The sequence below is a fragment of the Enhydra lutris genome, unplaced genomic scaffold, assembly GCF_002288905.1.
Source record: "Enhydra lutris kenyoni isolate GAN:26980312 unplaced genomic scaffold, ASM228890v2 scaffoldscaffold98, whole genome shotgun sequence".
Lineage (NCBI taxonomy): Eukaryota > Metazoa > Chordata > Mammalia > Carnivora > Mustelidae > Enhydra > Enhydra lutris.
Window position 1 is genome coordinate 11,578 of NW_019154182.1, and position 12,044 is coordinate 23,621.

The 12,044-nt window shown below is 41.7% G+C and overlaps 2 protein-coding genes across 6 annotated transcripts in view; both read left to right on the top strand.

Moving 5' to 3' along the window:
- Window positions 1-4,658, top strand: part of LOC111139291 (uncharacterized protein C2orf16-like) — a 13,707-nt gene extending 9,049 nt beyond the window's left edge. The window contains 7 exon segments of the mRNA XM_022491530.1: window positions 617-1,998; window positions 2,001-2,135; window positions 2,138-2,410; window positions 2,819-3,157; window positions 3,195-3,603; window positions 3,843-3,981; window positions 4,581-4,658. Of these exon segments, the coding sequence (XP_022347238.1) occupies window positions 617-1,998; window positions 2,001-2,135; window positions 2,138-2,410; window positions 2,819-3,157; window positions 3,195-3,603; window positions 3,843-3,981; window positions 4,581-4,658 (2,755 nt within the window).
- A 199-nt stretch (window positions 4,659-4,857) lies between these two features.
- LOC111139298 (zinc finger protein 512) overlaps window positions 4,858-12,044 on the top strand; it is a 30,884-nt gene continuing 23,697 nt past the window's right edge. For all 5 annotated transcript variants that reach the window (XM_022491537.1, XM_022491539.1, XM_022491540.1 and 2 more), the window contains exons 1-2: window positions 4,858-4,938; window positions 5,452-5,510. In XM_022491537.1, the coding sequence (XP_022347245.1) occupies window positions 4,909-4,938; window positions 5,452-5,510 (89 nt within the window). In that variant the 5' untranslated portion in view covers window positions 4,858-4,908. The remainder of the gene's footprint in view (window positions 4,939-5,451; window positions 5,511-12,044) is intronic.

Genomic DNA, 12,044 nt, shown 5'->3' on the forward strand with positions numbered 1-12,044 from the left:
GTCTGAAGAATACTTTATAGACCCTACTATGATACAAACTTCAACCCTTCCCTTGTCCCTTCACAATCAACCCTCTGATAAGATAGCTAACATTGTAGATCTCCCACATTTTGAGATCCCAGGAGTGGGTGTCCTAAGAGGACTGATAAGAAGCAGGTGGAGAAGCTAGAGAATTCACTCCAGCGCCTATCCCAACATCCACTGCAAAGCTGGAGATTACCATCTAGGACCTTCGGGTCAGGATCAGGAACTCAAAGAGGCCTTAACTGGTCTGTCTTGAGCAGACAACAGAATGTCTGGGAGAATCACTCCTGGAGACAGCAACTACCCAGAAAATATCTCTCCACGATGCTAGTGTTAGGGAATGTCTTGGGGACCACTATGGAAAGGAAACTTTGTTCTCAAACATCTTTAACGGAAAGAGCCACTGCAGATATCTGTCAATCTATTCAGAATTTATTTGGGGTTCCTGCGGAACTGATGGAACGTTCCAAGAGTCTGCTAGAGAAGAGTCGAAGTATTATTTCTGAGACTTCAGTGTCCAAAAACTACATTCAGAGACACATTCATATCATGGTCACGAACAAAGAGGAGCCTTAAGGATGTGGACACATAGCTCCATGTCCTCCATAATACAGCAACACTCTGGGGCTAGCGCGAAAATAAAGAAAAGTTCGAAGCTTAGTGATATATCCCAGGAAGTCATTCAGCACATGCCTGTTTCATGTACAGAGGGCCAGCCTCCTGTCCCAGTAAATTTAGAGTCTTCCTTCAATATATTTTTCACTAGGAAAGATTCTGTTCCAATGGAAGAGAGTGAGAACTCACAGAGTTCACAGAAAAGGATTTTTGAGTCCCAACATTGTCTCAAGCCAAGTTATCTTCCCCAGGCCAAGACTGACTTGTCAGAACAGTTCCAGTTGCTACAAGATCTGTGGCTAAAAATGGCAGCAAAACTGTTAAGGAGTCAAATACCCCCCAATGCACCTCCACCTCTAACTTCAGGTCTGGTTTTAAAATACCCTATCTGCCTACAGTGTGGCCTATGTGTAGGATTTAATTGCTGTCATAAATTACAGGGCACTTTGGTGCCTTACCTTCTTATCTACCCATAGCTCCACCTTGTAAGCACTCCCGAAGGACACGGAGAGATTAAGTTGTGTCTTGGCTTTAGGTTGCAAACTGGGAAAAGATCCCAAGTCCCAAAGTATCACAGAAGAGACAGATCCATCACACCAAGAAGTTCTATGTTACCATCACTAAGGAAAGCTAAAGTCTATACTCGAGCTTCCAAGAGTCCTACTTCTACAGTGGATTTCCAGTCTGTATCTTCCCAGTCTCCTGCTCCTGTACAAGTCCACATCAGGCAAAGACAGTATAGGAGCCCTGCCCTAGCAGGAAAGATGACAATTGGAGGGCCAGGGCACTATTAGTTTACTCAAGTTCACTCTCTACCAGAGAGTGACTCTGAAAGCAATCAGGATGAAAAATGGGCTAAAAGGTGAACAAAAAAGACCTGTAGTTCAAAATACCCAAAGAAAAGAATCACTATGGGAGGCAGAACACAAAACACAAAGTTCTACACAAATGGTAGAACCACAATACGGAGTTCTTCTTGGGATTTACCAGCCCAGTTAAGAAGGAAGAGGAATGGAGCATCTCAGACAACCACTGCCTCTTCAAAAAGACAATCTAAGAAATCCTCCCAACCCAAATTCATTCAACGGCTTTTTCAAGGTCTAAAGCAAGCATTTCAGACAGCACGCAGAATTATGGCTTTTGCTGGACAGAAGCCTGAGGACAGGTCAAGGCCAGACTGTTTGCTTTCAAGCAAAAACCACCATCCAAAACAAAAAGCCAGAGATTATTCCTCATCAAGAGATATCAAAAGAGATAGGATGTCAGTTGTTAAGCTAAAGCCAATAGACATAACCACTAAGCAGGAGAAGATGTTATGGGAAGAAATACAGCAATTCAGATCGGCTCAACAACCAAAAAGAGTAGCTCTTTCCAACGTAGACATACCCAACGAGCCAAGCCCATAGTTTCCCAAAGAAGTGCTATTTTCAAAACCACTTCAGTCAGACAGGCTGTGGTTATTGTTCAAAACGACAATAGCAGCAAAGGTAAGAAAACTCCTACAGATGTGAAATCTCTAGCCAGGAGTCCAAGAGCTCCAAAATAGGAACCAGAGTTCAAGCCAGAGGGAGAAATCTACATGGTTTACTTAAGAGAACCTCACACAGTCACCTTAAAAAGAAACTCACAACCAAGAAGCAAAACCACCATAGCTTCTTAAGGGAGAGAACCCCATGTAATTCCTCTGAAAGGAGCCATACCAGTCCCTCTGAGGGGAGCCTTTGAAGTCCTTCTCTAAAGAGCCATCACAGTCCCTCTGAGAGGAGCCATCGGAGTTGTTCCCTAAATAGCCATCACAGTCCCTCTGAGAGGAGCCTTCGAAGTCCTTCTCTAAAGAGCCATCACGGTCCCTCTGAGAGGAGCCACCGAAGCCTTCTTCAGAAGAGACATCACAGTCCCTCTGAGAGGAGCCTTCCAAGTCGTTCTCTAAAGAGCCATCACGGTCCCTCTGAGAGGAGCCACCGAAGTCTTTCTCAGAAGAGACAACACAGTCCCTCTGAGAGGAGCCACCGAAGTCCTTCCCTAAAGAGCCATCACAGTCCCTCTGAGAGGAGCCTTCGAAGTCCTTCTCTAAAGAGCCATCACGGTCCCCCTGAGAGGAGCCACTGAAGTCTTCCTCGGAAGAGACATCACAGTCCCTCTAAGAGGAGCCACTGAAGCCATCTTCAGAAGAGACAAAACAGTCCCTCTGAGAGGAGCCATCGAAGTCCTCCTCAGAGGAGCCATCACAGTCACTCTGAAAGGAGCCATCAGAGTCCCTGTGAGAGGAGCCATCGAAGTCTTCCTCGGAAGAGACATCACAATCCCTCTAAGGGGAGCCACCGAAGCCGCCTTCAGAAGAGACATCACAATCCCTCTGAGAGGAGCCACCGAAGTCTTTCTCAGAAGAGCCATCACAGTCCCTCTGAGAGGAGCCATCGAAGTCTTCCTTGGAACAGACATCACAGTCCCTCTAAGAGGAGCCACCGAAGACTTCTTCAGAAGAGCCATCACAGTCCCTCTGAGAGGAGCCACTGAAGTCTTCCTCAGAAGAGCCATCACAGTCTCTCTGAGAGTGCCCATCAGTCCTTCTCTAAGGAGCCATCACAGTCCCTCTGAGAAGACCCATCGAAGTCTTCCTCAGAAGAGCCATCACAGTCCCTCTGAGAGGACCCATCGAAGTCTTGTTCAGAAGAGACAACACAGTCCTTCTGAGAGGAGCCACCGAAGTCTTTCTCAGAAGAGCCATCACAGTCCCTCTGAGAGGAGCCATCGAAGTCTTCCTCGGAAGAGACATCACAGTCCCTCTAAGGGGAGCCACCGAAGACTTCTTCAGAAGAGCCATCACAGTCTCTCTGAGAGGAGCCACCAAAGTCTTTCTCAGAAGAGCCATCACAGTCCCTCTGAGAGGACCCATCGAAGTCTTCTTCAGAAGAGACATCACAGTCCCTCTCAGAGGAGCCACCGAAGTCTTTCTCAGAAGAGGCGTCACAGTCCCTCTGAGAGGGGCCATTGAAGTCTTCTTTGGAAGAGACATCACAGTCCCTTAAGGGGAGCCACCAAAGCCACCTTCAGAAGAGACATCACAGTCCCTCTAAGAGGAGCCACCGAAGCCTTCCTCAGAAGAGACATCACAGTCCCTCTCAGAGGAGCCACTGAAGTCTTCCTCAGAAGAGCCACCACAGTCCCTCTGAGAGGAGCCATCGAAGTCCTTCTCAGAGGAGCCATCACAGTCCCTCTGAAAGGAGCCATCAGAGTCCCTGTGAGAGGAGATGTCGCAGTCCCTCTGAGAGGAGATGTCGCAGTTCCCTTGAGAGGAGCAGTCGCAGTCTCTTTCAGAAAACCCATCACAGTCCCTTAGAGGTGAGAGGACACAGCCCTTTTGAGAGAAGACAGTACAGGCCCTCTGAGAGGAGCGGTCTTAGTTCCTCAGAGAGAACTAACTGTAGTCCTTCTGAAAGAAATGGACACAGTTGCTCTGCGAGGAACAGACACGGTCATTCTGAGCAGAGCCAACAGAACCACTTTGAAAGGAGCCAGTACAGTTGGTGTGCGAAAACCCATCTCAGTCCCTCTGCGAGAACCCATCACAGTCCTGCTAAGGAGAGACTCAAACACAGCTACCCTAGGGAGAGGCTCAGACATGGTCTGTCTGAAGATTGCAAGGGCTCCTCAAACACGTCTCCTAGGGACCACACACAAAATCTCCAAAACAGGCCAAGTTTAGAGGCCTGAAGCCAACAGATGAGAAGAGATTCGTCCCCATTATTCACTGACTGGCTCAAGCCTTCACCGACCTGCCCCTTTTCTGACTTCTTTCCTGCTCAGCCACTGCCTCGGATACCTGCACCCTCAGCAATCAAAGAGCCTCTAAGCCTCTCTACCTGGGAGGGAGGAAGGGCGGGAATGGGTCTGTAATTTCTCTAAGATAAATAAAGGGGCGATAATTGATCTCCACCTAGAAAGACCACTCGTGCTGGATGGGGGAACGGAGGGTGAAGGGACATTTGGTATCGCGCAAACGGATGGACCCCGAATAAGGGGCCCTGAAGCCAGGTTTGGGGCTCCAAACCCCACCTACAGCTTCCCTGGGCGGGGTCTCGGAGGGAGGGAGTTGTGTCACGTGACTCACTCTGGCCCTAGCCCCCTCCGAAGCTGCCAGGCGGAAGTAGACGTTCAGACCTGGGATCCGCGGCGCCGACTCCACATCCGGGAGAGGAGAGGAGAGCGGAAGTGGCGTTGGTCTGGCCGGAGCCCTTGGGTGGATTTGTTAGGCGTGGAGAGGGAGTGATGTCTTCCAGACTCGGTGCAGTACCCGCTGTGAGTTTCTTGGTTTGGCCGTTATGCCTTAGGGGTAGCGCTGTGGAGCCCGCAACACGCGGTCCCTCGCTTTTGTCCCGTGCTCAGAGTTGGTTTTATCAGAGCCCATAGTAGGCCCCACCCTTCTAGGTCAGATCTCTCTCCCTTTTTTCCCCCCACTTACCGCTGACTGTTGCCCCACCTCCTTGGACTCAGTTTCTCGCCCGATTGCCATTAATTTCTGTTCCTTTTATATCCCCAGTACCTCCCATATCCGTATCCTCTCTTTTCGCCTCCCTTTAGAACCTTTATCTGGGACAGGGCTTTGGGAATGGTGAAGACTACGGTGTTGTCAGCTGCCTTAACTCTGTAGGAAGACAGGACGACACACTTTTCTTAAAAAGTCTTGCCTTTTTTCCGTTGGAGGTAGTTGCGGGGGGAGAGCTACATTTCTCTGGGCACAGGGGGATTCGTCTTTTGGTGGTCAGGATTCAGAGGTCCCTAGCATTCACTCATGTGCTTGCGATTTGCTAGACACCGGAACCCACATCCTTTAAGCAGCAGAGGAGCACGAAGATCGTGGGAGCTAAGAAGTAAGTGAGGTTTTCTGGGATCCATTTATAATTGTGTCGCCAGCGCTGGCCAGTAGAACTTCCTGTGATGATGAGAAAATGTTCTGTATCCACACTGTTGAGCACCGTAGCCACGTATGGCTTTTGAGCACTTGAAATGTGGCCAGTGTGATTGAGGAACTGAATTTTCAATTGTATTTAATCTTAACTTAAATTTTAATAGCCACCTGTAGCTAGTGCCTACCTGATTGGACAGTGCAGGTCTAAACCTAATGTAGGGGAGAAGAACCTAGCTTGCAAAGTATGAATTATATTAAAAATGGAACGTATTGGCAGTGTAGCCCCGCATGTCCTCAGACATCAAGTATATACTCATGAATACATTGATGAACATGGAAAGGACTGGTAAAAATGGCTGTAAGAAATCCTTTTATTTTCAGACTATTTGGCTTTAAGGCGGGTTTATTATTTCGTAGAATGAATGTGCTAACTTTTTCCGTATTTTATTTGTTGGTACAAAAGAGATTCTTATTAACTAGGTATTCATTGAAAGGAATTCCTTCCTTCAGATAACATTTGCTGAATATCTCATGTGCTATAACACATATATCTGTTAGATATACAGACAAGAAAAGCACAGAATAGTCTAAAAGGGGAGATAGGCAAGTACATCAACATGATAAGGTGTAAGTAAATATTTTTAAACAGGAATTTAATATAGCACTTGGGGAAAGGGGAGTGATAGTTCAGAAGGGAAGAGTTGCCTGAGCAAGTCGCTCCTAAACAGACTTGAAAGTCAAGGAATAATCCAGTTAGCCAGAAGGAAAAGGTTTGTTTTTTTGTTTTTGTTTTTTTTTTTTTTTTTTCATAGAGAGTAGAATGTGAACAGATAAAAGCTTTTAATGGAATAGCAAGTGTTAATTTTTTAAAAATAGAAAGTTAACAGGACCTTGTCTATTATTCTGACTCAGAATCACTGGAGTTTGGGCATAGGAATCCTTTGTAAGAGATTGAGAACCATTGGTGAGAAGTGAGACTAAAAGAGGCTAGAGGATGCAACCCTGGAGAACATCAGCATTTAAAGACTGGACAGAATGAATGGAGGCTGCAAAGGAAACTGAGATGAACTGAAATAATTTTCTAATGAAGTCTAAGTAGTTGCACCTGGAGAATGAACTAGGGTCTCTGAAAAATTCTTCGTAGATCAGAAAGGAGTTGAAAATTGGTTAAACTTTTCACTCTTGTGGTTAGAAGCTGAGACCCAAAGGTGTGCTGCACACAAGAAATTATGAAGTCACTACAATTATGATTATATTCTTTAAACCAAAGTCTTCCTCTTGCCATAATTATGGAGAGGGAAGTTTGAAATTAATCTGGGTTTTTAGAAGCAATCAAGTACTGTCATATGACAAGTGTTGTAAAATACTAGATAAATTGTTTTTGTTGAGTCCTTTGGAAATAAGAGAGACCTATAGGGAAGGATTCCCTAATCACATTGATTTAATTTCTAAGATGTTAATCATACTGATTATATGAACTATTGATATTTATTTATTTACTTATTACTGTGCTTGTACTTATTCATGAGAGGGGATATGGGTGTATCTGAGTCCTACACTGACAGTAAAGAAATTTCTGTCTTTACTGACAGTAAAGAAATTCCTATGAGGACGGTTTATCAAGAGGAGTCACATGGGACTTGACTCTTAATGGCTTCTTGATACTATTAAGTGTTCCTAGTAGAGATTGTTGCCATTGTTTTGGATGGTGGGTTTTGTCCCTAGAGACCTGCCAATTCCTATTAAAAATTTTTAAATATATTTTTGAGGTATTATTGAAGTACAGTAGACTTCATATTTATAGTATACATATTTAAAGTGTACAGTATGATCAGCTTCGGTATATGTAAATAACCAAAACAGTGTCACCACAATCAAGATACCATTTCCATCCCTCTGAAAAAATTTTTTGGGTTCCTTTGCAATCCATTCCCTCCTCTACTCCTGTTCCCAGACACCACTGACCTTTTTCCTTTCACCATATAGTGGTTTGCATGTTCTAGGATTTTATATAAATGAAATCATATAATATGTTCTCTTTTTGCATGATTTTTTTCACTCAAAATAATGATTTTGAGTGAAAATTAGTTTTTATTGCTGAACAGAATTTGATTATAGATATATCATGATTAGTTTAGCCATCTATTTTGATGGATAGTTGGGTCATTTTCATTTTGAGGTTATTAAAATAAAGCTGCTGTGAACTTCCACGTACAAGTCTCTATGTGGAAAAATGTTTCTTTTTTCTCTTGATAAATACCTAAGATGGTATTTATTTACTAAGATTTACCATCTTAGGTTGATTGGGTCTTATGTCAGGAGTATGTTTACCTTTTTAACAAATTGCCTATTTTCCAAATTGGTGGCATTATTTTCTATTCTACCACCAGTGTATGGGAATAAGTCTTCAATTTTAGCCAATTTTATGGGTGTATAGGGGTGTTTCATTGTGATTTTAATTTGCATTTTCCTAATGAATAATGATGTAGAACATCTGTTCATGTGCTTATTGGCCATTCATACATCATCATCTGGGAAGTGCCTGTTCATATCTTTTGCCCAAGTAAAAAAATTGAGTTGTTTGTCTTACTATGGAATTGTAGTATTTTTTTTTTTTTAAGATTTTATTTATTTATTTGACAGAGAGAGATCACAAGTAGGCAGAGAGGCAGGCAGATAGAGAGAAAGGAGGAAGCAGGCTCTCCGCAGAGCAGAGAGCCCGATGCGGGGCTCGATCCCAGGACCCTGGGATCATGAACTGAGCCGAAGGCAGAGGCTTTAACCCACTGAGCCACCCAGGCGCCCCATGGAATTGTAGTATTTTTAAAAATCATATTCTGAATACAATTCCTTTGTCTGATAGATACGTCTTAAATATTTTCTTCCAATCTCTGATTTGCATCATATCTTGATGGCATGTTTGAAGACCAACAGTTTTATTTATTTTTATTTCTTTAAAGATTTACTTATTTAGTTTAGAGAGGGGGGAAGGCAGGGGGAGTGAGAGAATCTTGAGGCAGACTCCCTGCTGAGTGTGGAGCTGGACTTGGGCTTTATCCCATGACTCTGATATCATGACCTGAGCTGAAGCCACTCAACTGACTGAGCCACTTGGGTGCCTTGAAGATCAACAGTTTTAAATTTATCATTAAAAATGATTAAAGGGGCGTCTGGGTGGCTCAGTGGGTTAAAGCCTCTGCTTTCGTCTCAGGTCATGATCCCAGGGTCCTGGGATCCTGGGATCGAGCCCTGTGGGCTCTCTGCTCAGCAGGGAGCCTGCTTTCCTTCCTCTCTCTGCCTGCCTCTCTGCCTACTTGTGATCTCTGTCAAATAAATAAAAAAAAAATTTAAAAAAATGATTAAAATATTATTTTTTTTCCTTCTATGTTTCATGCTTTTTGTATTGCATTTGAGAAAACTTTGTCATCCCTAATTGCAAAGATTTTCCCCTTTGTTTTTTTCTGAAAGTTTTCTAGGTTTTACATTTGGGTCTATGACTTGTTTAGAGTTAATTTTTTGGTCATGGTGTGTTATAACAGTCAGTGTTAATTTCTTCTCATTTTGTATATCCTGTTGTTAAGACTTCCCCTATTCAATTGCATTGGCACTTTTGTCAGAAATTATTTGAACATATATGTGTGTGAGTCTGTTTCTGGACTCCTTATTCTGTTCCATTGATGTATATATCTGTCTTTTTGCCAATACTAAACTGTCTTGATACTGTGGGGTTAGAGTAAGTCTTGAAATCAGATAGGGTAAGTCATTTAACTCTTTTTTGTTCTTTCTCAAAATTTGTTTAGTTAGGGGCGCCTGGGTGGCTCAGTGGGTTCAAGACCCTGCCTTCGGTTCAGGTCATGATCCCAGGGTCCTGGGATCAAGCCCCCGCATCGGGCTTTCTGCTCAGCGGGGAGCCTGCTTCCCCCTCTCTCTCTGCCTGCCTCTCTGCATACTTGGGATCTCTGTCTGTCAAATAAATAAATAAAATCTTTAAAAAAATTTGTTTAGTTATTCTAGGTTCTTCGTCTTTTTATGTAAATTTTAGAATTTGTCAGTTTCTATAAAAAACATGCTGGAGTATTGATCACTATTGTATGGAGTCAGCAGATCAATTTGGGGGAGGATTGCCATTTTAACAATACCAAGTTTTCTGACTTATAAGCATGCTATATTTTTCCATTTATTTAGATCCCTAACTTGTCTCACCAACATGCTGTAATTTTCCTTATAAAAGTCTTGGTTATCTTTTGGGGCACCTGGGTGGCTCAGTGGGTTAAGCCTCTGCCTTTGGCTCGGGTCATGATCTCAGGGTCCTGGGATCGAGTTCCGAATCAGGCTCTCTGCTCAGCGGGGAGCCTGCTTCCCTTCCTCTCTCTCTGCCTGCCTCTCTGCCTACTTCTGATCTGTCTGTCAAATAAATAAAATCTTTAAAAAAAAAAAAGTCTTGGTTATCTTTTGTTAGATATATTCTTAGGTGTTTTTAAAATATTATTGTAAATGACACTGTTTTTTAAAGTTCATTGCTAATTGCTTGTTGCTATTATCTCAGTCTAGCCACAAAGTTGTCAATTTTGTTGGTCTTTTCAAAGAACTAGATTTTCTCTGTTTTCTGTTCTAATGCATGAATTTCTCCTCTCCATTATATTTTTCCTTCTATTTACTTTGGGTTTACTTTGCCCAAATCTTATCGTTGATTATAGATCTAATTTTCTAATAGCAGTATTTAGAGCTGTGAGTTTCCTTCTAGGTACTGCTTTAGTTGCAATCCACAAATTTTGATGTGTGTATTTTTGTTGTTATTCACTTCAGGATATTTTGTAATTTTTCTTGTGATTTCTTTTTGACCTATGAATTATTTTCAAGTAGATTGTTTAATTTCCATATTTATTTTTTATTTTAGATCTCCTGTTCTTGATTTCTAATTTAATTCTGATGTGGTCAGTGAATACATGTATGATTTTTATCTTTTTAAGTTTCAAGTTTATGGCCCAAAATGTACTGTGTCTTGTTGAATGCACAGTGTTTACTTGAAAAAACTGTATACTGTAGTTGTTGGATGTAGTTCTGTAAAGTGAGTCTAGAGTAGTTTAGCTAATAGTGTTGTTCACATCTTTTATGTCTTACTGAATTTTTGTCTTATTCTACCAGTTCCTGAAAGGAGGAGGTCTTAAAGATTTGCTAAGACTGTAGAATTGTCTGTTTGGTTTTATTTTTTTTGCTTTAATTATATCAGTTTTGCTTTGTGAACTTTGAGTTTGTACTACTAGATGCATACAATGAATAATAATGTCTTTGTGATGATTTGTTACTTTTATCATTATGAAGTGTCCCTTTATATCTCTGGTGATACTCTTGCCTCGAAGTCTGTTTTATCTGGTATTAGAATAGCCACTCCAGCCTTCTTGTGTTTGCTGATTGTGAGGTATAATTTTTTCATCCACTTATTTCCAGTCTGTGTATGTCTTTATATTGAAAGTTTGTGGGCACCTGGCTGGCTCAGTTGGAAGAGCATCTGACTCTTGATCTCGGGTTCCTGAGTTCAAGCACCACATTGGGTATAGAGATTACTTCAATAAATAAAACTTAGAAAAGTAAAGAAAAGAAAAGGTGTGCCTCTTGTAGGTGCAGTATACAGTTAGTTGACCCTTGAACAACACAGGGGTTAGGGATGCTGACCCCAACACAGTTGAAAATCGGCATATAACTTTTGACTTCCCCAAAACTTAACTACTAACAGCCTACTGTAGGCTGGAAGCTATACTGATAACATAAACAGTCCATTAACACATTTTGTATGTTATATATTATATCCTACGGTGTTCTTAAAATAAACTAGAGGAAAGAAAATATTAAAATTACCAGGAAAAGACATTTACAATACTGTACTGTATTTATAAAAAAAAAAAAATCCATGTATAAGTGGACCCATATAGTTCAGATTGTGTTGTTCAGGGGTCAACTGTACTAGAGTATTGCTTTTTTATTCATTCTTTAACAGTCTTGGACTTCTTAACTGGAGTGTTGAGACCATAAACATTTAAGTTAATTACTGATATGGTTGGATTTAGGTTTGCTTCTCGTTAGGTTGGATTTTAGTTTGGTTCTCGTACCCTGTGTATTGTTCCTTTATATCTTGTTCTGGGTTATTTGAATATGTCTGATTTTAGTTTATTGATTTTTTAATCTCTCTTTTCACTTTTCTTTTTTTTCTCTTTCTCGTGTGTAGTGGTTGCTCTAGGAAATGTATATACCTACTGTTTCATAGGTTACTTAAAGTTATTATACTACCACTTTGCTTAAATCTAGAAACCTCACAGCCTTGTAGAATTCCTCAGCCCCCTGTCTGCTGACCATTAAGTTATCACTCTCATATGTATCACATCTACATATTTTGAAAACCTCACCAGATAATGTCAAAATTTTGTTTTAAAGCAGTATTTTTTTTTTTAAGATTTTATTTATTTATTTGACAGACAGATCACAAGCAGGCAGAGAGGCA